The following is a 24,224-nucleotide window of genomic DNA, read 5'->3' as shown; positions in this document are numbered from 1 at the left end:
ACTGACACTTTACAAGACGCTCATCATCATCACACCCGTGTTGCTTTATGGCGCAGAGGCATGGGTAGTATCACAAAGCGATGCAGGCGCGCGAGGACCAGAGGCGCCTGGAGAGAGCTAGTGAGGACGGCCGTAACTCGGTAACGGGTTGTTATGTCCACCTAAGTAAGCAAGTATATGCACTACATCTGTTAAGAATGCAGTACAAGTGAATTGGAAACAAAAATATACTTGTATGTAGCTCTAACTCTCTCCAATAAAAATGATACTGTAGATAAGAAAATTGGGCCCAGAGGATGCAAAAGCCTATTGAATTTGTTAAAGTTTTAAAAACGACAATTGTAGTACGCGAAAAGTAAACAGTAATTTCAAAGTGTACGCAACAGCACCTAAACTAAAATGGCGGGGTAGAGACTTAAAACGGACCCACGAACTCGCAGTCCCCGGTAGCACTGCGTTAAGATCAGCCGGTGTAGCTGATATATTTGAGAATTTTGTGAATGCTATGGTTGGGCAAATCCTGGAGAAACTTGTAGTCCGGTCTTTTCTCAACAAAGTTGGGTATCTACATTGAAGGTTTTAAATAGTCTAATTTACATTTTCATTCATGCAAATTATACAGTATGTAATCATTGAAGCTATACTCAGCTTATTTGATGTGAATAGGCTCGATGGCTAGTAAGAACGGCTACAAGCCTCGAAACAGTACGCCTGGCCTATTCCAACAAATTGGATGTTCTCTTAAGTTATATTCAGATCATATGGCATTGGTAGTTTTGCAGCCGGCGTCAAACCATCATCAATGAACCATCTAAGGAATTAGAATTTAGAGTCAGACGCTACTTTTTCACCAGTAATTTTAATAAGAGTGGTTAGCAGAAGCCCATCCATTTGCTCTAAACAGGTATTAGGGAACCACAGTTAGGGAATTGAAGATAAAAAAGCTTATAAGAAAAACTTATTCAAATAGCGAACGCAGGCAGGCAATAGCAAACTTCCGAGTGAATCTCCTTAGTAAAAAAGCATCTCAAAACATGATTTTGCCATATTCGGTGTCACTATAAAACAGCAGTACTTTTCATTCGAAAAAAACAGAAATCAAAGCAAATATTTGAGAAAGAACGAAGTCAATCGGAAAGAAGATACATGATAATTAATGGTGTAATTATTGGTGTAAAGTAAGGACACATCAACATTTTCAAAGGATATTCACTTTTTTCTCTAACCTTCAAACGTCACTTAAATATCAAAATTAAAACTACATTAAGTACATGCGTGCATATTGTTAATGAATTATTGAGCTGAGCCAGTAAAATCTAGATCGCTAACGACAACGTAGCTAGTACTGGTATATGGAAAATTATAGCACTTAAACATGGTTATTTATATCCAAGCAAAGTAAATAATGACACAACCCAAGTCATAAGGTTGTGTTTTATTTTGTGGCATATCTAATATATATATATTGTACTACCATATATTATATATATATATTACATATATATGATATAATTGGCGCTCATAGATAGTTTGTTATCAGCAGTTTGTTTTTTTTTTTTTTGTTTTTGCAGAGTAGGTTGGCTATTACTTTCTGAGGAGCACCGCTTAAAAAAACCCTTGGTGTTTCATGCACGAAACTTCAAACCTGTGCACTTCCGAATGGAAGTCACGCATCAGCTCGTTCGGCTAAGGCGACCACTTCTACATCTAAAATATTGTACTATGTCCCAAATCTCTTTTTGTTCAGTTTTATGTAATTTTTCTATTTTTTGCAGATCGCAAGCCGTTAAATATAAGCGCCTATCCTCTAGAGGGTTCGGATATTACAGGTGCATATCCATAAATCGTTGTCCTTGTTTTATTGGCAAATGTCGGCAACCCATTAAAAGGGCATCATCGTAGGCCTTTTCGGTGCTTTCGCAAACAAATGCCCGTTCGCGGCCGTACTTAGTGTCGATTCCGTAAACAGAATATTGTTGAGTGTTTCTACCTGTATTGTGCCATTTAACTTTAGTCGCCATTGTACTTAACACAATATTTTCCAGTTAATCTCAGCTGAATGCTAGTTAGAAACTTTCAATATTTGCGGGAAGTTCTGACCACCGAACCATAGACGATGTTATAAGTGCCTACAATAACTTTTCAGACAAATAAATGCCTGCATAATTTTCATTGTAGCAGTATTTAAATACACATGTGGGGCCAACCATCATACGGTACAACTCGGCGTATACGCAACATACCTACGATCAATGCTCAGTGATGCTGTTGCCGATTGCTTCTTGCTATAAGATACTCCTTATATTATATTTATAAGTGTGTATGTATGCATATGCGAAGTGAATAAACATAATATGCTACGTTGCGTAGGCTTTTATACTCTGTTGACCTGACCTACTTTTCAAACAGCTTCTATACCCACCACTTTAACCATCAGTACCAACTTTGCCGTGAAATTGAAACAATTGTCGCATTGCCAATGGCGAAAAATCACGTTTTACTTTGAGTTCATCGAATTAGGAAAATATATGTACTACCATATGTACAAATCATATGTATATTATTACTGTACACACGTTGCTTTTGGTTACTTAAGCTCTCGAGAGTAGATTTGAATAGTTGAATGTTTTATTCGTCTTGCTTTTCATTGCTTCCCTCACTATAACATTTGGGTGTGAGTAAAATTCCTACAGTAGGCGGTACTAAATACTTCCCAATGGTTTTGTACTCTTCGGTGTTAAAAATCGAAGTAAAGCCTATCTGAAATTTACTAATGACTTGTATAGAAGAGAAGCCACAATAGTATATTCCAAATTTATTTAATAGCATTTATGGAAAAGGCAAAGAATTGAAGAGGATTGAATTAGTGGACGAGCATAAGTATCTTCTTTCATCAAACAGTCAACGCACTGCTCTCACTTCACTGTTGATGGGTGGTTGAAAATCTTGTTTACTTGGAAATCAGAAAATGTTGGCGCTAATAAACTCTATTTTGGAAATTGCGCAGTAATGGAGGCTTACTTTATGAATTTCTAGTAATATCCATAGTAATAAATGGCACAAAAAGGATGAACGCCGACATATGATATGTGTTGGAGAGGAAACATCAGCGGAAGATTTATTGAATTGCCGCCTTAACGAACACGAATAATATGAACTATGGAAATATGAGCTTTACACATCGATAGTGAAATAAGATTAGATACGAAAGAAAAGCTTAGTTAATGGGACAATGATGTGCGCATGTATACGAGGTTGGTTAAAAACGTATCGCGAATTTTGAATTATCGCAGGTTACGTACATTCGAATTTCGATTTTTTTGTGGCGATATGTTGGTACTCATGTCTCTCACACATGCCGATGAGTGTGGCCATTTTGAATGTTCAGTTAATATAATTGTTGACAGCTGCTTTGCTTGCACGTATTTCGGCTCGTCTTCGATTTTTACCTATTCAAAAAGATGGATCAAAGAACCTGTATCAAATTTTGTGTGAAAACGAAATTAAGTGCGCGGATGCATTCTGAATGTTGACTGTGTCATACGGAGAAGCTACTTTGGACCAAAGCAACGCTTATCGGTGGTACAAAATGTTCTCAGAAGGCCGAGAAGATATGAACGACGAAACGCGTGCCGGACGCTCTAGCACTTCGACAACAGACAAAAAAATTGATGAAGTGAAGAAAATGGTATTGGTCAATCGTCGAATCACCGTTCGAGAAGTTGCTGAGGACCTAGACATACCGATTCGCTCCTGCCATTCAATTTTTTTCAATGATTTGGGCATGAGACGGGTCGCCGCAAAATTCGTCCCAAAACTGCTCAATTTCGACCAAAAGCAGCATCGCATGATCATTGCTAATGAGATGTGGGACTCTGTCCGCGACGACCCATAATTGCTCCAGAGGGTCATAAGGAATATTACCTGCAAGATATGTTTAATTTGTGCTAAGCAATCCGCCAGAAATGCCCGGATTTGTGGAAGAACAAAAATGGGATCTTGCATCACGATAACGCCCCTGTTCACACATCGTTGCTTGGGCGCGACTTTTTGGCCAAACTGAAGAGGCCCATGAAAGGACAACGCTACGCTACGATTGACGAGATAAAGACGGCATCGAAGGTGGAGCTGAATTAGATAAAAAATTGATTTTTTGAAGTGGTTCGAAGATTGAAAAAAAACGTTGGCCCAAGAGCATAATATCTCATGGGGATTACTTTGAAGAGGACAAAATAGATATTAATGAATAAATAAATAATTTTTGAAAAAAACACAAAATTTGCGATACTTTTTTAATACACCTCGTACGTACTTGTATAAACAGAATACTCCACACAGAATTTTTATCTGTGCAAAAAATAAATAGGAAGAAATCGATAAACATCCATAAGACGCTCGTTAAGCAGCTTGCAACCATGGGGTTGCTAAGAAGCTGCAATATTAGCGAAAATCAAGCGAAACAAGAGGAATGTCTTCCGCAGAAATTGCAAGAAAGAAGTTGTAATTGCCTTAAATCGAGTTTCACGCTCATCAGCTGCTTAGCTTTTCGATTCTTACTCCCTGATAGATCAACTTTGTGTGAGCATTACCGGTTCTTTTGGAAAATTGTTCACGTTCATTATACCTCCAATATTCCACGTTGTGTGGTTCAATCTCTGTACCATATATCGCTTCCGTATATAATAATATTACATATATATACGAGAACAACGAGGATAGTCATTTTTGAATTCCCGTTGACTTTAATCTCAATTAGGTTGTTTGCTCTAATATATTAAATGTGAATTTCTTATGCTTTCTTTCTTGGATAGTATTATTCGCATTAACTTTATTCAAATTAACTACATATCTTTTTGATAAGAAAAAAGAATTAAATAAATAAAAAAATTCATAATCTTTCCTTTTATAAGAATATCTTGAATTTTCATTTAAACGATTGCAGCATCACATTTCCGTTCATCATCTCTAGAAATTATTGTGGTTGCCATATATAAAGAAGTCATACGGTATTTTGATTTTAGAGTCACTGATTTTGATTCTTTAAATTCCTGAATTATTGCATATAACTGAAGTTCAGTTTTTGCTACAAATAATTTATACGAAAGAAATTTAACACAAGAAAGTTATTATATTTATTTCAGATCTCACTTGCATGAGCGACGCCGCAAGTTCTGGTAGCCCTATTGAGGTCACTACACCAGAAATGGTCACGTCATGATATTGGACGATCGGAGGGTGATGTTCAGCGAACTTGGGTAAGCTAGAGGCTTATCACATGGATCAGCTATTTCAGTTTTGCGTAAATATTTATATGTTTATTAAAACATCTGTCTGGAGGTTAGGATTATTGTCACAAATGCAATCGTTTGACAATGTCAAAGAATCTGTTCAATCGCAATCCGATAAAGTGTTTGCGCCGTTGGGTAATGAAAACAAAACGTATAATTAATTCATACAAGATCAGGAGATCAAGTAAACACCGACACGGTGAACGGAAGAAGGCTAGGGTAGGTCTGCCGGCTAATGAGATTGGACGACAGAGTTTTTGGGGATATGCGTGGTGGCAACTGTACAATATTACAAGAATTAGGGCGCAAATGGCTCGTTTATCTAGCAAATTCTCTAGATTCAACTCTTTGTGTTTATTTCCTGTGTGATTTGGTGTAGAGAGTGTTTGACCGAATTTAAGTGATTTGGTAATAAATACAAATTGGAAGGAGAAATATTTATTTATTTAATGCATTATTAAGTAAAGTGCATCGAGCTAAAAGGATACCATGTTGAAAAAGAAAACGCGTTTCAACCGGCAAGAGTGTGCCTTCTCTGCTTTCAGTTATATTGGGAATTCCACGTAATTTCTTGACTAAAAAACAAAAAAATAATAATTTTGAGTGATGAAAGTGTTTAATTGGACCTTCACGCGCTCCATTGCTTGTCTGTTTGTATACTGTAGCTGTCTTTGTCAAATATAATTGATGTACGACACCATTTGCAAAAATGATACATCTTCCGATAGGGTAACTATTGGGTTGGGAATTAAGTTCATAGCGCTTTTATATATTTCTATTATTTTATAACGATTTGTTTGCTGTTTGGCAAAGGGTAAGTATTCATTCGATAGAACTCTTTTTGCTGCACGAAACTAATATATGTTAATTGTATTTTTCAGTTATTTAATTTTTTATTAGTTTTGAGGGTTAGAAATGGAATATCCAGAAGACAAAATCTACATCTACGACACCAGATCTTCTTTGCTTTTAATCGAGGTCAAAAAGCTGCCGAAGCTGCCCGCAACATTTGCAACGTGTATGGAGAAGTTGTCATAGGCGAGTCTACAACACGAAAACGGTTTGAAAAGTTCAAAAATGCCGACTTTGATGTCGATGACACGTCCCGTAGCGGAAGGCCTTATGAATTCGATAAAGAACGTCTCAAATCACTTTTGAAGGAAAACCGTCACCAAACCAGTCGTGAATTGGCGGAAAAAATGGGTTGTGATCATGAAACGATTCTCAATCACCTTAATTCAATGGGATTTATCGAAAAATTAGGAGCCTGGGAGCCTCACGAGCTCAACGAAAAAAAAACAAAGAAAGTCAAATGGCTTCTCAGCATCTCGTCCGCCATCGAGCAACAACGCTTTTTGTACCGAATTGTCACGGGAGATGAGAAATGGTGCCTATATGAGTACACCAATCTGAAGCAAAGAAAGGAGTGGGTGGCTCCAGGAGATACGCCAAAGCCGAGAGTCAAGCCGGATTTTCATCCATAGAGGATCATGATATGTGTTTGGTGGGACTGACAGGGCATAGTGCATTGGGAAACACTCGATAAGAATGCCACGGTCAACGAGGAGCTCAACATTGTCCAGTCCCACCGCGTGAATGAGGTTATTCGACTGAAAAAACATCATCGACATGGTTGAACCATACTCCCTCATGGCAACGTCAGACTCTATGTTGCACAAGCCGTCTAAGCCGCACTCAAAGAGCTCGAATGGGAGGTCATTCAGCATCTGCCGTATTCTCCGGACCTTGCACCGACCGATTACTATTTTTCCCGCTTTCTGTCAAACCATATGAAGGGCGTTACCTTCGACAACTAAGAGTTCCTTAATAAACAGGCTTCTTTGCTTAAATAAAAGTCCACGCTACGAATTTATTCCGTAACCTAATAATTTTGCGCCACCTTGTATTACAGACAATCCCGAAACAATGTTTTATCTGTAAAAATCTATGAATTAAATATACTCACTCTGCGATTATTGCCGAAACTATTTTGCCGACCTAGAGACTCTTCAGTACTGTACTCTTTTTGAGTTTGTGATGATGATAGACTTGGAATATTTGTAGCGACTGCTACTTGCGATTTTGTGGAACTCATAATCACAGTTCATTTAATTAAATTCTGTAAATAAGGAAAAGGAAACTATTTTATATACTAACTAAGGAGCATTCATCGTAAAAATAAAAATAAAAGAATTTAATTATAATAATATGAAAAGTGAGTGTTAAAATTTATGGCATAAACACAAGCATTCAAATTTACCTCATGTGTTAAATTACTGCAATTTCACAACTATTTGCAAAACTTTATTTGTGGCAATAGAAAGGAGTTTTTACGTTTTTCACTACACAACACCATTACACCCATTTTGCGTGATAGTTACTTTTCTTTTCCTGTTCTATGCTCATCTTTCGTTTTTTGCCTCCGTTCAGAAATATGGATTGATGGAATTCATTTTGAATTTAAATTAATCATTATAAGCGAGTTGGCAGTGCAGCGTACAGAAGAATTCGATTTTGTACACAAAAGATTTCAATGAACATTTTTAGGGATTTTTGTGCTGTGATAGGTGATTTGGTGATTTGTTATTTATTACATATTTTTCATTACAATTATTTATTATTTTATTCGCTGGAGTAACTCCAAAATCACAACTTTAAAAAATATCCGAAATATTAGCAGATTTCATAAATGAACACAAGTCGAAAACTATTTCTCTTTTCAGGAAATCTCGAAGGTTTTCGCGGATTGCGACTAATTTATAAAAAAAAGTCACTAATAGATTTTAGTAAGTACATATTATGTAAAATTTAAATTTTTATTCTATTATTCTTAGATCTTAGATGTAACTTTCTGATTTGGTTTTTCAGGGAAGGGGAAAATTATTATCACAATAGCGCATCACTACAAATTACAACAATAAGTTTACGTATATTTTTCTTGGGTTGTAATTTTTCCTTTTTTAAAGCTCTTTTGCGTTAGGCAAATAGTTTTTTTTATTTTTACATCGTTCTTTATAAACACTGTTTATTTTGTTTTTTGTTTTTCTTTTGCTTTACACAATTATTTATTTTTAGTTGTTTTGCTTACTTTTTGAATAGTTCCATATACACAGATTTTTTATTGTACACCGAAAGCACCCATACTTGACTATTGGCTAAACTTAATGCCTGTTGTATAATCTGGAATTCACAATGAGTAATAAATAATCAATAAAAAATACTTCTGTATGCTTGGAAAACAACAACAGTAATGTAATTGCACGGTGAAAAGATTTTTGCCAATATCAGACCGTTAGGCGGTTCTCAGCGAATTTGACAGAATCTGCTGACAGGTTGACGTAGCAGGGGTAATGAATCGGTTTGTTTACGAAAAAATTAAGTATGTGTTAGTGATATACGAAAAAAATTAACCAATATGATTACGTTACCGACTGAAGAACGACTGATTGGACGAGTGTGTGAAATTTTAGTCCAAATTTCGACTCGCGAGAAGATTGTGTTAGTGATATAGGAAGAAGAAAAAAATGAACACAGTATTCGCTGCTTCATTGCTATCTGAAAAACGACTGGTTGGACGAGTGTGTGAAATTATCGTGCAGATTTCGGCTGCCGAATACCCCGTGACGTTGCAGCCGAAGTTCCCCTCACAATTTTATTCTTCAACAAAGTTAAAATTGGTAAATCTATAATCCTTGATGTAATATAACTAGGCTCTTAGGATGTTTAAGAAATTAATTAATTGCTGCTGATGTTCGTGAAGAAAGTCAATAACAAAAAATATGATATATGTTTACGGAAATTGGCCAATGGGCCTATTGTGATTGAGAGCGCGGTAATAAATTGAGGAACATAAACATTATATGTATATAAATGGGTGTTTGGTCGAGCTCCTCCTCCTATTTGTGGCGTGCGTTTTGATGGTGTTCCACAAATGGAGGGACCTAGAGTTTTAAGCCGACTCCGAACGGCAAATATTTTTTTTATGAGGAGCTTTTTTCACGGCAGAAATACACTCGGAGGTTTGCCATTGCCTGCCGAGGGGCGACAGCTATTAGAAACAACTTTTTTCTTTCTTTTGGTCTTTCACCGAGATTCGAACCCATGTTCTCTCTCTGAAATCCGAATGGTAGGCACGCACAAACCCATTCGGTTACGGCGGCCGCCATAAACATTACGAATGCCAAAAACAAACCCAAAGCATTTAGAAGCCAACCGTTGCAGGTGGGACTTTTCACAAACCTTTTTGTTTGTGAATTATTTCAAATCAATTTGTAGCATTGATTTATGTGAGCTTTCGTATATAACACATACTAATATAACATGGAATATTTGAGGGAGTTCCGGTACTACTTTCCACGAAATTCCAAAATGCTGCGCGAACAGCAGCTGAATATGTAAATGAATGTGTACATATGTAATACTGTAAATCTACATACATACATACATACATACCTACATAAATAATAAAAACGAAAGGAAGGATATCATAAGTTTATATTTACTTAGAGGGGAAACGGCTGCAATACATTTTTCATTGCAAATATTTTCGGTAAGCACGTGAAGTTGATGTGCGAGTGGGTTGAAAATATTCAAAAACTACCGCTGACTGTCATACACATGCCGTGATACATTAGGTTTGTTCTTATTCGTAAGACATTTTTATATTAGCTTGCTCGAAACAAGCGCTACCTTAACGATTTAATCGAAAACATAGAGCTGTTCAGAAGCATTGAGAGAAGAAGGCCGTAAAACATATCATTAAGTCAATCCACTTTTGAAGGTGTTGTTAAATTCAAGTACATAGGTACTATTTTCGTTCGAATCAGTGTTGTGCCACTTTATCACAGTTTTTGCATACCTACCAAATTTTTGGTAATTATTCATTTGAACGATGGCTACTAAATATTTAAAAAAAATACCACAATTCTACTGAAATTATTAACCTAATTTGCAAAAATATTGCTTTCATAAAAGTTTAACAACAAATTTACTATTCAATATGAATTTAAAAGTCATGAATATTTATCGTAAGTCACTTCACTGCTCGCTACGTTTAGGATCTGTTCACTTGACGAAAAACTTGCTTGTGAAAGTAACTTTAAAGTTATCGAGCAAGGCTTGCCGCTTGCGAGTATGGTTGTACCTCATAAAACTGGTATAACTCAATATTTTACATGCTGCCAACTCTGTTTCATGATAGCTTCATTAGACCGCGTTCATACAGGGAGACTTTTGTTGCTTCAATTAGTTTAGTTGAAATATTTTGCTTTAGCTTAAATCACATATCACAATAATACCAAACCATTCACTGAATTTTCACATACACGTAACTCCTCCTCTTCTTATTTGTTTTGTATTGGTATGGAGCATGACGTCAAACTTGTCATAATCGCGAAAAATAAATTAACTATTTAGGAAGACGCCTCCTTCAGTATTCAATTCGCCTTGCGGTACGAGTATAACCACACACGCCAGGTGAATCTGGCTCAATAACTTTGTTATTGCTTTCACATGCAAATTTTTCGTCAAGTGAGCAGAACCCAGAATAGTGAGCAGAGAAGTGGCGAATCGAAGGCGCCTATGTAAAGTTTTGACTATTAATTATTTTTGTAAATACAACAAGAACAATAGAAGTTAAAGCTTCAAACATGATATTTATATACATATATCACGTAATTGGTATTTGTGCTATGCTCCTTCTTGATTTCGCCAAATGGAGGGACCTGCAGTTATGTATAAGCCGGCTCCCCGGATGGTTTCTAATGAGGAGATTTTTCATTCGGAAAAATACACTCGGAAGTTTGCTATTATTTGCCGAGAGGCGACCGCTTTTAAAACGTTTTTTTTTTTATCTATTATTTAATCTTTTATGTTCGGAGAATCGAACCAGGCTACTTTAAAATGGTGGTAGTTATGCAAAAACCCATTTGGTTACGGCGAATTGTGGCATTACACCAAATGTTAAAAACTTCAACATTTTTCATATAAATTTCAAATTTTAGTCAGATCTTTTAGAAAATTTTTGGGTATACAGTTTTATAGTTTATTCATAGTTTGTATAATTTTGTGGCAGTGCAAGGTGGCCCGAAACTAGCGTTGATTTTTGATAACTTTGACGGTGTTATGCATGCTTTCCAATATAACAAATGCTGGAAAATGTTTTGAAATAATTTTTTAGGAAAATGTCTTAACAGCCAGCAAACATAAATTGCCACTTTGCTTTATTATACCAGAAGATTCTGATTAAAAATTTGAAATTTGTTAAAGTTTTTAAAATTCGGTATATAATTTTAGACTTCGAATTATGTGGTTTTTGTTGTCGTATAAACTACATTTTTAGAAGAAAAGTAAAATAAATAAATAAAGTTAATAAAAATAGAAAAGTCGAAACTTTGCAATATGCCCCCCTGCTATTTTATGAGCACAGGTGTACATATTTATGCTCACTTAATTTTTTGCCATAAATTATACGATCAACAATAATAACACAGTAATTTGGTCAAACAATTCATTTAATATTAATTGATTATGCATATATTTATATGTACATCCATATGTCTGTACTTATATGTGCTCGTATTGCACTGAGAAAGGTGTCTCACATCAGTGGCGCGTGCGAAGAAATGAACGCGAAAACGTGCGAAATGATGGGGAAATACCCATAAACGACCGAGCACGCCAAATGAAGAAATCTATATACATACTTTCCTCACAGCTCATGTGCTGCCAAAGTTGGTGTATGCATGTGTGTGCGTGTTTATATGCATTATATTGACAAGTAAAAACTATGCATCGATAAATTCAAAAATTATATTTACATATGCGGATGTTGTCTATGCGTGTGTACGTGTATGTACATATGTATTATAATATGCCTTTATATATAAGTTGATATGTGTGTGCTTTCATATTATATCCTTTGCTTTTGGTGCCAACAAACCAACATTGGATATGTGCCGTACTAACTATATACCAGAAGAGGGGGATATTTACATGCATATGGACGAAATAAGCAGTAGCGAGTTAAACTAACTGCAACAACAGCTGCAAGCCAGCGCAAGCGAGAGTTACGAATAGTGGGGTATCGAACAGGCTACATGCGAATATATATGTACATATATATGGATTTATATACATACAAATATGCGATATACACGCATACGTAACAGAACATATGGATGTGTTTGTTTTAGTTCGATAGCCAGCAGTAGTAGCAAAAAAAAGGTGAAGTTCGAGAAATTTGGGGCAAAAATGTTGTACACGAGAGTGGTGACAATGATTGCAGTGACCGAGAAGGAAACCAGCAACCGCGGCGTAAAATATGTACTATCATCAAAGAGTACACCTATTCTGATTTTGGCTAAGAGCGAAAGAGAGTGCAATTATACACACATACATACTTACATATTTATGTATTATATATACATATTTACATACATAGGTATATATTGCTTGTACTTAAATATATGTATTTTACGAGCGAATGGTAGAAACAAAGAATATACAGATAAAAATATAAAATAATGTAGACATTAAACATACTTATATATACATATGTACACGTGCACCACATATGTATGTAGCTTATAAAGGAGAGCTTATTTTTATTGACATACGGCCTACAATTAATGTGTACATAGGAAAAATGTAAAAAATATGGATACTGTAGGTACACAATCTAAAGAGGAAAAGCAAAGAAACATATATGTAGTAACAACCACTATAGTATGTATGTACGTGGGTACCCTTGACTTAAGCATAAGCTGACCATCAGAGAGATAACGAAAGAAACACATATACACATATGGTACATATGTACATATGTATGTGTATGCAAACATTTTGCAAAATAGAAATGAAATACAGTTGCAGCTCACATTCATTTTAGAGACACAAAATCTAATCGTATTTTAATTCGTACAACGTATTCATGTTTGCATGAATGTATACTATGTACCTTATTATTTCGTTGTTGCAAACATTTTATAATTTTTAGGCAGTTGTCCATAAGCACAGCCATAAGTATATACATATGTATGTAGATATGCGCATATACAAATACACACGTATACATACCCATGTATGCATACGCATGACTACAGCTGGTGGTTGATGTTAGCTGGTTTGGCCTGCCTCATTTGAAAATCGCTTACGCCAAAAATCCATTCGGTTAACAATGGGGCATTTCGCATACCTACATATTCGTATTTTGTATGTGTCTGTGTCTGCACCTCGTGCTTTTGATTATACTACTCGTAGTGCGGAAAATTCTCTACAACGTCACTATGAAATTCACTTCATGAGGCCATACAAAGAGCACATTGCGTAGTGAGCGGAGAGTTCTGCTGTGCACCCCTAGATTCGACAAAGTATTGTAGAGAAAGAAAGTGCGAAGAGCAACTGAATGGTTTGTATTGCTGTTTAGGATTGCCAAAAAGCTTCAGCTTCAAAAAATAAAACAAAATCTGTAAAATAGACTCGAGACACTTTTCAAAAATTTCAGAAAATTTGCTTCAAGATGCATTAATTTTATTGTTAGTTATCTGACACAAAATAAGATCAGATATGTAGTTTTTAAAATTAAGGGGTAACACCACTCTACACGCGTAAAATAAACACGATTTTTAAAGAATTTTTTTGTGTAGAAAGAAAAGGAAAACAATCACTCTGACTTGGGAAGTTATTACTTATATACTAAAATACAAAACTACAAAGTTTGATCGAAAAATTTTACAAAATGGCGGCATTGGAGACATTTTTGTAATGTGGTTTCTCTTGAAGGAGCTCCGCGGCACGCAGCACAGAGGGTGCAAATTTTAATCTGGAACAAGGAAATTTTTTTTTCTTAATCTAGATAAGAATAGCTAGAGAAACACGTAGGGGATTTAAAAAATATTTATTTTTGTGGAATTAGCAAGCATTTGAAGGAAAATACTCTATTTTGGGCTAAAAAAACGGCACTTAAATAATTATAACAATCGTTTAAATTAATCTATCGAAAATCCCCTACGCTCTTCTCTTAAGAAGGTTATTATACAGACGTAGTGAAAAACCTGATTAAAAATATTTAAAATTGTTTGAGTTATGCTGCGTGCCAATTTCAGAAAACGTGTTTTGAGAAAAACGCGTTTAAAGTTTGGAAATTTGGAGAAATCGTTAGGTAGCAGTCACTAACGCTTGGTTAAAAGCTTAAAATATTTATGAAATAAACTTCGGTAACGTATAAAACTTTTTGTTCTGTATTTTAAAAGCTTATAAAAAAAAATAAATTTTTTGAAATTTCTACAGTGGTGTTACCCCTTAATCATTGAATATCTTTACAACTTTACAGAAAATATTATTGTGTGCTGATAGTTAAACATCTACCAAGGGTAGGTGGAAATTGTATTTAAAAAAAAAAAAAAAACAATAACAGACGCACAAAAATATCTTGCTAGAAGCCATGAGTGCATGCATTTATTAATAATTTTGTGTTATTATGAAGTTCAACTCAAAAGCTAAATTTTCAACCACTTTTTGGAGAATGCTGATTTTTAGTTTTTGCCACACCGATAGGTAAACGTTATAGACTACCGAATTCACATAAGCCCACAGAAAATAGTCCAGATATACGAAACTGTAGGTCGTATGCCAATTGATAGATCTTTTATGTGAAATTATGCGGACATCGACTGTTTCATGTAATAAATAGATTATTTTGTTAGAACCATAGCGCTTTCACCTTAACCCCCCGGTAGACTGAGTGAGGAACGAAATGGGTGGAAATAATTAATCCATAACGCGCTCCACTGATTAATCTAATAGAAAAATAATAAAACTCACTAAACTATCGAGAAGAATATACATGAGAAATATGCCTGTAAAATTGACCAAAAAACCGCTTCCTTCTGAATGCACTAAACACGTAATAAGCCTAAATAAGAGTAATATTTGCTTAATAACAACTGCCATTACGAGCCATTATCTGGCATCCAGACATAATATGTATTGTATGTATATACGGACTAGATGTACACAAGTTGTTTTAGTACAAATTTTCAAAACGAAGAAGCGATGAGGACGATCTTGTTGCATTGTGACAGTGCACTTCCCCCGCTAGGCGACGACTTTCGAGTCGGGGAAGTCATAAGATAAGTGGAATTTATCGATCATATAAAGTTCAATTTCGTTTTAGAAGAGACTCAACGTACTTTTTCTCTCTCCTACAGCAAAGTTATACTCTCCATCCTAGAGTACAACAGTTTTAATCTATCATATTATGACCGAAAGTCATAAGGAAGCAAAAGCGGTTTTTATAATTTCGAATTGCATGTTAAATTATTCATTAAGTTAGTAGAAAATCATTGACCGTGATTTTTAACTTTTCTGCACATTCTACTTTATATTCACACTTTGGCAACACTACTACATATGTAGACTGTGTTTTCCAATTTCAACTGTTCACCTCCCCTCATTTTTTCTTTTGCTGAACTAATCGACAGTTGCATTGCAAACAGCGGATTGTGGATTATGTGTATGAGTGGGTGGTGAAATTTTTTTGAATTGAGAAAGTCCACAATTCTGACAGCAAGTCCATTCTCTTAAAATCTCTCCCAAGCGTGCTCATTCCCTTGCTTATTTTGTGCCCGAAAACTTTTCATTTGATTGTTGTTGTACAGCTCCTTTGATAATGCATTGCTGTTTTCATACATTTTGTTGGCACAGGCAGGAGCACAGTTGCCCTGTCATTTTATGTTGTTGCGCTTTTGCCGTTTTTAATATTACGCATGCAAGAAAAATGTGATGCATTTCCGGATATAATTTTTTGGGTTACACGAAAAACAGTTTTTTTGACTTTACTCAATGGGTTTTTTTTTACTTTTTGTTTTCAATAAACCACGGTTATTTGTAAATGACTTTTAAACGAAAGTATTTGAATGGTTGTATCCTTCGAAATAACTTTTATAATTAATTTCACTTCCAATTTTTGTTTTACATATTTAAATACTTTTAGTATATTCCAAGCACTCCTACACACCCCTTTCTATTTTGCTCAGACTTTTTTCAGATATTATTAAGTTTAAAACACTTTTGTGTTTGAATACCAAACATTTACATATCTACATAAAAAATCCATTGCTATTTTTCTTTTTCTTTTACATTTACGATTTTTTTTATTGCAAGTGCCCTTCCGTAGGGATGGAGGCTGACAAGTCGTCAACTGTTCGTCCGTCCAACGACACCACTATGTTCAACTACAACGGCGACGGCAATGACGACCAGCACAAAAACAATGTTGCAGCAAGCGGTTCGGATTGCCTGGTACATGATTGCTATTCACGACGATGAAAACGCGACGTCCGCTAGTAACAAAATCACGAGAGCGTCGGCGACGACAACGAAGTTGAGAAAAATGTGTGCTTGTGCATTTGCATTAGTATGTGTGTTTAGATGGAAAAAGAAGAAAATTTTTTCATTCTATACAAAATCACTATATTTTTATGTTTTACGAACAATTCACAACTCTTCACAAAGTTTACATGGGCTCAAGGCAATAGATATCGAGTATTTTTACATTAATTTCCCTTAAATTGATTTACCACTTATCCACTTACATTTCTACCCCTTTTTTATTATTTCAAGCATTGCTAACTTTTTTTTCGTTCTAAATTTATTTCAATTCGATTTTAAATTAACTTTGTATACATCTTCAGAGTAGTCGCGCAAAATTGTGCAAATTTTTGTAGAAAAACAATACAAGTTTATCCAAACATTTCATTACTAGTGCTGGTGTAATTTTGTACACATTTGTTTCCTGTTTCGATTTTTTTTTTGTTTTGGTTGCTACAACACTATTGCAATAACTGAGCTTTATACTTCTGTTTCTGCTGATTTGCTTCCATACAAGGCGACCACGACGTATCCACTAGTATGACAGACATTATGGGGAACGTACGAATTGATACTGGGCCAAGCAGTTCTGGGAAGATTTATTTCAACATTCAGTTTATGTTTTTCTTGCTTACCTTCCGCGCTCTTCTCATTTCTGTATTTATCCTTTGCTAGAATCAAGTGTGGCGCGAGAGTAAATTTATATTTTCCGATTGTTGGCGAGAGAGGCACTACCTTTATCATTGCCACTTTGCATGCTCTCGACTGAAATCGTGAAACTAATGAGTTGAAAACAAATTTATTTTTGTAGAGAGGTTTTCTACAACGGCACTTTTGTGGAAAAATGCAAACGTTAGCGCTAGAGCTTATAAAAATATGTGCGAGAGCAAAGAAAAAGAAGAAGAGAGCATACGGAGAGGTATCGCACACTCAGGCTCATAGTGAAACAGGTTAAAACTGGGCAACTTTATAATGGGGTGATTTTTCTATTGTGTAGACTTTATTGTTGTTTCTGCAGTTTGTATTATCTAAGTACATAAGTATGTACATACGTACAAATAAATTTCGACAGCAACTTTTTGAAAAAAATTTCAATTCTCAAATTCAATTACATTCTCTTGCATTATTTTCGAAAAACTCTTATGAAAATAAGTAAGTAAGTTAGAATTAATACTGAAGAGTAATTCTGTAGATGTAAGCATCCTAGCAGAAGTCATCAAATCAACCAGCAAGTGGTGAAGCGCCCTGTACCCAAGCAAGGCAATTTGGATCCACTTAAGATTAATGTTATGCAGATTCAAACAGATTCAAAGATTTAAATATTGTGTATATTAGTGCTACCGGTCGCTACCCGCAAATTGTTTTCATTTAGCATAACAAAGCTAGATAAAAAAAATGTTTGTCTAAATAAAATTGTCCTTATTTTAGGTAATTGCTACACATTCCGAATATGACCCAAATCGGTGCGTTCAACCGATTTCTCGGAATATCTCAATCACTGATCCTCCCTGCATATACACTTTCTAAAAACATTTATTTTTAATTAGTTACAAAATCAACAACAGAAAACACTTCTTTATTTGAAAAGACATTTTTAAGCACTTAATGGTGAAGCAATTTCTGATAGTAGCCATTTATCGCAGGCTTGATAACACCTCAGTCAGGAAATTCAACTTTCAATTGATTTCAAAAAGCTTTTTCTAAGGGTAGAATGGTTCATTTTACAAAGTTCATACATATATTTACGTTCTTTTTGAGAGGTTCTTGGGAGAAAAGTTAAAAACCATTTAAAATAACTTTTCTAAGAATTGATTTTTCATGAACACAGTTCGAATCGGATCCAGAACCTCCCGTTTAGTAGTCATGCATAATTATTCGTCAATACGCATACGCAATAACAAAATTTTATGTAATACGCACATATGTACATGACAAGTTAGAGCAGTAAAGCGCTGCTTTAGAATCATTAAAGGACTCTAAGAAAGTAAATGAAACAATGGCCCCTATTATGAGCAACATTCGATCTTCGACTGTAGTCGAAAGTGCTGATCGAACGAATTTTCATTTGGTATTATGGTGCTCATTCGTTGAAGAATAGGACTATTGTGAATTTCGATCGCTCGACGCATTTACAATAGATAATTTTTTCTCAGCTGATACAGCAAATCAAAATAAAAGAACAACCGATTGTGTTGAAATTCTTTGCTAACAACATTTTTAAAAGTTAAAAAAAAGTATTTTTTGTGAAAATGAGTACAACGGAGTTGTGGTGCGACGATTCATCGGACGATGAAAGATTAGTGGAACTAGCTAGAAGTAGTAAACAGTTGAGGGGCGCATCCAACCCCCTAGAAATTGCTTCCACTGAGTAAGTTTAGAATTTTCAAAATGTGTTGACGTACATAATATTACAGAAATTTCCTTACAGTTTTTTAAAGAACTTTAGATTATCTAAAGAGCCGTTCATGAACCTACTGTCCAGTACAAAAAACCAGTTGCAGCAGTGCACCCGAGCCAAGAGCTCTTCACTATTCTCCAAAAAAAGCAAAACAAATTATTAATGTGTGTGCAGCTTTGCACAACATTTGCTTGTTTTATAATGTTCAACTTCCAGATGAAGAGTTATCCGATGAGACCCTCAACGATGATGCTGAAGATATTGAAGTGGAGCCAAATAACGGAGAAGCAGAAAACATAAGAATTGAAATTCTTAGAATATTATAGAAAAATCTAAAAAGTATTAAATAGAAACCTTTACGCCACAGTTTCTGTTTTATTTTTGTTATAAATTTTCTTTATTCAATTATTCGTCATTCGAAAAAATATGTATTTCAGTTCCTCTACGTATTTCAGCCCATACCTACCAAGGGAAAATAAAAATGTATTTCTATAAACATAAAAAAAACCATTATTAAGCTTAATTCATTTTGCTGCCGTTTTCACTGGTGGTCCCAAGCAATTCAGCTCCGTTGTAAATTCCTCCCATTTTTTTGCTGCTTGAACTTTGGTGCAAATCCCTTTTGCGAATTGTGGATTCGCCTTTCTAATTGTTGTTTGGTACTCACGACTTTCGCCCTGCATAAAATTAACAAAATTAGTATATATTTATTATTTGGTTACTATAAAACCATAAATAATCGCAAACAACTTACACTTTAACAAGTTTTCCCACAATACGCTACACGATCGAAAGCAAAATTGCATTCGACTCTAAATTCGGTAAGCAACGAAAATTTCGATAGGGTTGCACCGCTCATAATACCAAATTAACATTCGATTTTCGATCTTCGACAACCAGCGAATATCGAAGATCGAATGTAACTCATAATAGGGGCCAATATCGCATGCTTATCGAGGGAGCGTCGTGGACTTTAAATATTTTACAACAAAAATTATGTGCAGGGAGTAAAAAGCAGCACAAGTGAGAGAGTAGTTATTGTTGTCAGATTATGTTGTAAAATTATGCGTATAAAAGGCAACAACACAAAATCCATTTAAGTACACACAGGCAATTGCACTTCCACTCATACATAAAAAAAAAAATACATGCGCTTACGTGAATTGCTGTCAGTGAGTAGAGTACGGTTGAACGTGTAGAAGAGCAGCATCAGCAGCAGCTGCAGAAGTAGGAGTAATAACAATTCCAACAAATGTTGTCTTTGTGGAATATGTTATTTTTCTGCTTCCGACGAACTCAGTGCCTGTTGGCTAAGTCTGACGACCGGCTGATTGAAAGCGTCGTATTATAGACACGAGCGACCACTGACAATCCAAGCAAACTAATAGGACTATGAATAAGTTCGTGCGGTTTTTTTTCGAAATTTGTAACTTTATTGACGTAAAATGGTTACAAATTTAATATTCAAAATATTGTCCATCGCTTACTACTACTTTTTCCCATCTTTCTGGCAATTCACGGATTCCCTTTGTGAAAAATTCGGTCGGTTTTGCCGCAATCCACGAATCGATCCATTTTTTGACTTCATCGTAATTACGGAAGTGCTGGTCAGCCAGGCCATGTTGCATCGATCGGAAGAGATAGTAATCGGATGGCGCAAGGTCTGGACTATACGGCGGGTGGGGTAGGACATCCCATTTGAGCGTTTCTAAGTATGTTTTGACCACTTGTGCAACATGTGGCCGAGCATTGTCATGTTGCAAAATAACTTTGTCGTGTCTATCGGCGTATTGCGGCCGTTTTTCTCGCAGTGCTCGGCTCAAACGCATCAATTGTCGTCGGTAGACATCCCCCGTAATCGTTTCATTCGGTTTCAGTAGCTCATAATACACAACACCCAGCTGGTCCCACCAGATACACAGCATAACCTTCAGGCCATGAATATTCTGCGCCGACGTCGATGTTGAAGCATGGCCAGGGTATCCATACGTTGCCCGACGTTTTGGATTGTCGTAATGGACCCACTTTTCATCGCCAGTCACAATTCGATGCAAAAAACCCTTTCTTTTGTGCCGTTGAAGCAGTTGTTCGCATGCCATAAAACGGCGTTCAACGTCTCTTGGCTTCAATTCATACGGCACCCAATGGCCTACCTTTCGGATCATTCCCATGGCTTTTAAACGTTTGGAAATGGTTGATTGATCAACTCCCAAAGTTTTTGCAACCTCTTCTTGCGTTTGAGCCGGATCTTGATCGAGCAATTCCTCCAATTCGGTATCCATGAACTTTGGCGGCGCACCCTCGCGTTCTTCGTCTTCCAAGCCAAAATCACCACTTTTAAAGCGTGCAAACCACTTCTGGCACGTTCGCTCAGATAGAGCATGCTCACCATAAACTTCCACCAAGATACGATGACTTTCGGCTGCTTTTTTCTTCATATTAAAATAATGAAGAAGAATTCCCCGCAAAAACACATTATTTGGCACGAAATTCGACATTTTCAAGTGTGGTAAAAATATTGTTGTTTACGCTTCAAATAAAAAACTTATACTGACGTTTGTGCCTTACGACAGTAGCTCTCCAATGAATGTTTGGAAATGTGGATCGATGGAATAATAATCAAGTTACGCCATCTGTTGTAAAACCGTAACGAACTTATTCATAGTCCTATTACCTTACATTGAAAGGGGGGTTGCGCACGAACGCTGTAAGGCAGAAGGATGGGGAAATGCGTTATTAAGTGCGTAGCGATATTCTATGCAATGCCTGCTAGAGCGCCCGCAATTCTTTTGGGTGATTGTTTGGTTACATTATCAACAAAAGGTCTACACTTTTTGCTGTGCCTCCGATGGCTAGAAAAATTTTTGACAATTGCAACGCTAATTGTTTCATATTGTTTTGCTGGAAATACACGTGGGTGCCCCTAAATTGAATTTTTATATAAAATAGGTGAATTTAAAAAGTAAATAAGGAAGAGAACAAAATATAAACAAGAAAGCAATAAATTTTGACACAAATAGAAACATTGAAAAAGAGGCAGGAAATTTTAGTGAACGCTGAAACATTAGAGGTTTTTTTGAGCCTGCCGAAGACGACTCTTCTGACAAAGATCAATAATTTTTGTATCAATTCAAAATGCTGAAAGGTTTAGGCAGTTTTGAAGAATATGAACTTTTTTTAAACAATTTGATACAAAAAAATATGTATTGCATTAGGTATGCAGATTTTTTAGTTTTTTGTTTTGTATTAATTGGGTAATTAGAAACGTGTACCTGCACATAAACTTTCAATTAAAAAGAACGCACAGAAAAAGGCTGAAACTTAAAACTTGCACCTTTTTAACATTTGTGAAACTATATTAATTTTACTTTTTTCATAAGAACTACCAAGCAAAGGATACTAGAGAACCCCAATGATGAGCACAGCAGAAATCATTGCCTGGGCTATAATTGGTCAGTAACATTGGTTGCAGGTCAATAGTATATCGATACGGTTGATGTATCAATCGTTTAAACATCGATATTCCCTTCAGGGTAGACTTGTGCTGGCTTAACGCATTTATTTCATATTCACTCGTCTTCTGTTTGGACTTTCGCAATTTTCCATCAAACGTATGTAAATGGTAAGCTTTTTATAGTTATTTTGAAGACACTCTACGGCGTCGACAGTGCAGGCAATGTTGCACTCTAGGCAACAAGACAACTTGAAGGACTTCTCACTTAAATGTTCTTTTGTATGCATGCACACAAATATTCGTAGAAACAGCATACACAAGTACATACAAATATGTAAACTAGGGAGTGCGCTGAGATAGGGCTTAAATTGATCAAAGTTTTCAGAGCAACAGGCTCTATAATACTTTTAAGTTTTTCTGGATATCAGTTCTTTATTTGTATGGTGGACTAATATGTGTTAAGAAATTTTCGTAAATAAATAAATACAGAGAGTGGCCAATATAACTTTTGGTATTTGAACTTTAATTGCTTAAGCAGCCAAACCAACAAAATTGTGTCGGAAAATTCGTTTAAGGATAGATATTCACAAAATGGGCAGCTGCCCACTTGATCAAAATTCGGTTAGTGATCGAAAATGAACATTTTTAACGAAAAAATCATTTTTTCAGATGAAGATCATTTTGCACCCGGCGCCTATTTTAACAAACAGCATATTCGCATTTGGAAGTCGGAATATCCACGCGTCGTCATAGGAGAAGCCGATGCACACAAAATAAAAAAAGGTATTTGGGTTCAAATTCTAATTGAATGACACATCCATCTATGATTTTACCTTCAGGATGGCAGTTCCTCCAGCACTTTAAAATTTTCCAGTTTTTTTTTCTTTTGTTTTTGCTTTGTTTTCAAATGTTTAAGCTTAATAGAAACTCTAAAAATTCACTATAAAGCCAGTGAAGTGATGAGCGTCGAACGAAAGATGAGTAAGAACGAAAATTTTAGACGCGCTTTTCTCGAAATACGTTTTTTTCCACGCTGTCGAATATAACTCAAGATGTATTCAAGATATCAACTTTAAATTTTATAGAGATATTCTTAAACATATTGACCTTTGCATACACCTCAAATTTTACATTAATTATCATTAAAAATATTTTTTTGATCAATTGTTTATAAAAAAAGCGCAATTTTTTCACTTCAAATTTTAATTTTTTTTCGTTAAAAATAGCTAAGTGCAAAGCGGAATAACTTATTTTAATGAAAAATTTGTATCTGGTTGATTTCAGTTGATTACAAGAGGCTGTAAATTCCCCGGCGCAAATTAAAGGAGCCACGTTTGAGCAGTTGTAGCGTCGTTATTATTTTATTTCAAAAAAATGTTTGTATATTTATTTAAGCATGAATATTATCATGTAATTCTTTTAAGATAATAAATATTCTCAGGTTTTCGCAAAAATTTATGAATTTTTGATCGTTGTCTGGAGGAGCTGGTCCCTTAATGCCTAGTGAAGTGAGTTATTTTTGATAACAGCCTAGGAAATAATTATACCAATTTTTTCATATTTTGGTGGAAGTATGCATATTAAAAAATTGTTTACCTTTAAAATGTCGCCAGTACTCGATAGGATTTATAGTAAGTCTGGCTAATGTAGAGGGCAGCTCAACACCTTGATATTACTTGATATTATTGGAATAATTTTTTTCCATTATCTCATT

At 35.4% G+C, this 24,224-nt stretch overlaps 2 protein-coding genes across 12 annotated transcripts in view; one reads left to right on the top strand and one right to left on the bottom strand.

Annotated features, from left to right (window-relative positions):
* Window positions 1-24,224, bottom strand: part of LOC128862259 (protein encore) — a 116,857-nt gene that overhangs the window by 38,245 nt on the left and 54,388 nt on the right. For 2 of the 11 annotated variants that reach the window (XM_054100790.1, XM_054100789.1), the window contains exons 1-3: window positions 16,883-17,254; window positions 7,549-8,468; window positions 7,255-7,407 (exon numbers count right to left, since the gene is read on the bottom strand). The exons of 1 other annotated variant lie outside the window; for it this stretch is intronic. In XM_054100790.1, the coding sequence (XP_053956765.1) occupies window positions 7,255-7,383 (129 nt within the window). In that variant the 5' untranslated portion in view covers window positions 7,384-7,407; window positions 7,549-8,468; window positions 16,883-17,254. Of the gene's footprint in view, window positions 1-7,254; window positions 7,408-7,548; window positions 8,469-16,305; window positions 16,422-16,867; window positions 17,256-24,224 lie in introns of those variants that run through there. 8 more of the 11 variants (XM_054100792.1, XM_054100793.1, XM_054100783.1 and 5 more) reach the window with 7 other exon arrangements.
* Window positions 21,737-23,863, top strand: LOC128862261 (uncharacterized). Its single transcript, XM_054100794.1, has 3 exons — window positions 21,737-21,969; window positions 23,180-23,293; window positions 23,795-23,863. Exons 1-3 carry the CDS (start codon window positions 21,777-21,779, stop codon window positions 23,812-23,814), a joined length of 327 nt encoding a protein of 108 aa, XP_053956769.1. The 5' UTR covers window positions 21,737-21,776; the 3' UTR covers window positions 23,815-23,863.

The sequence above is a fragment of the Anastrepha ludens genome, chromosome 4 (assembly GCF_028408465.1).
Source record: "Anastrepha ludens isolate Willacy chromosome 4, idAnaLude1.1, whole genome shotgun sequence".
In the NCBI taxonomy this organism is placed as follows: domain Eukaryota; kingdom Metazoa; phylum Arthropoda; class Insecta; order Diptera; family Tephritidae; genus Anastrepha; species Anastrepha ludens.
The sequence above is the reverse complement of the archived record's forward strand: the minus strand, read 5'-3'. Positions and strand labels throughout refer to the sequence as shown.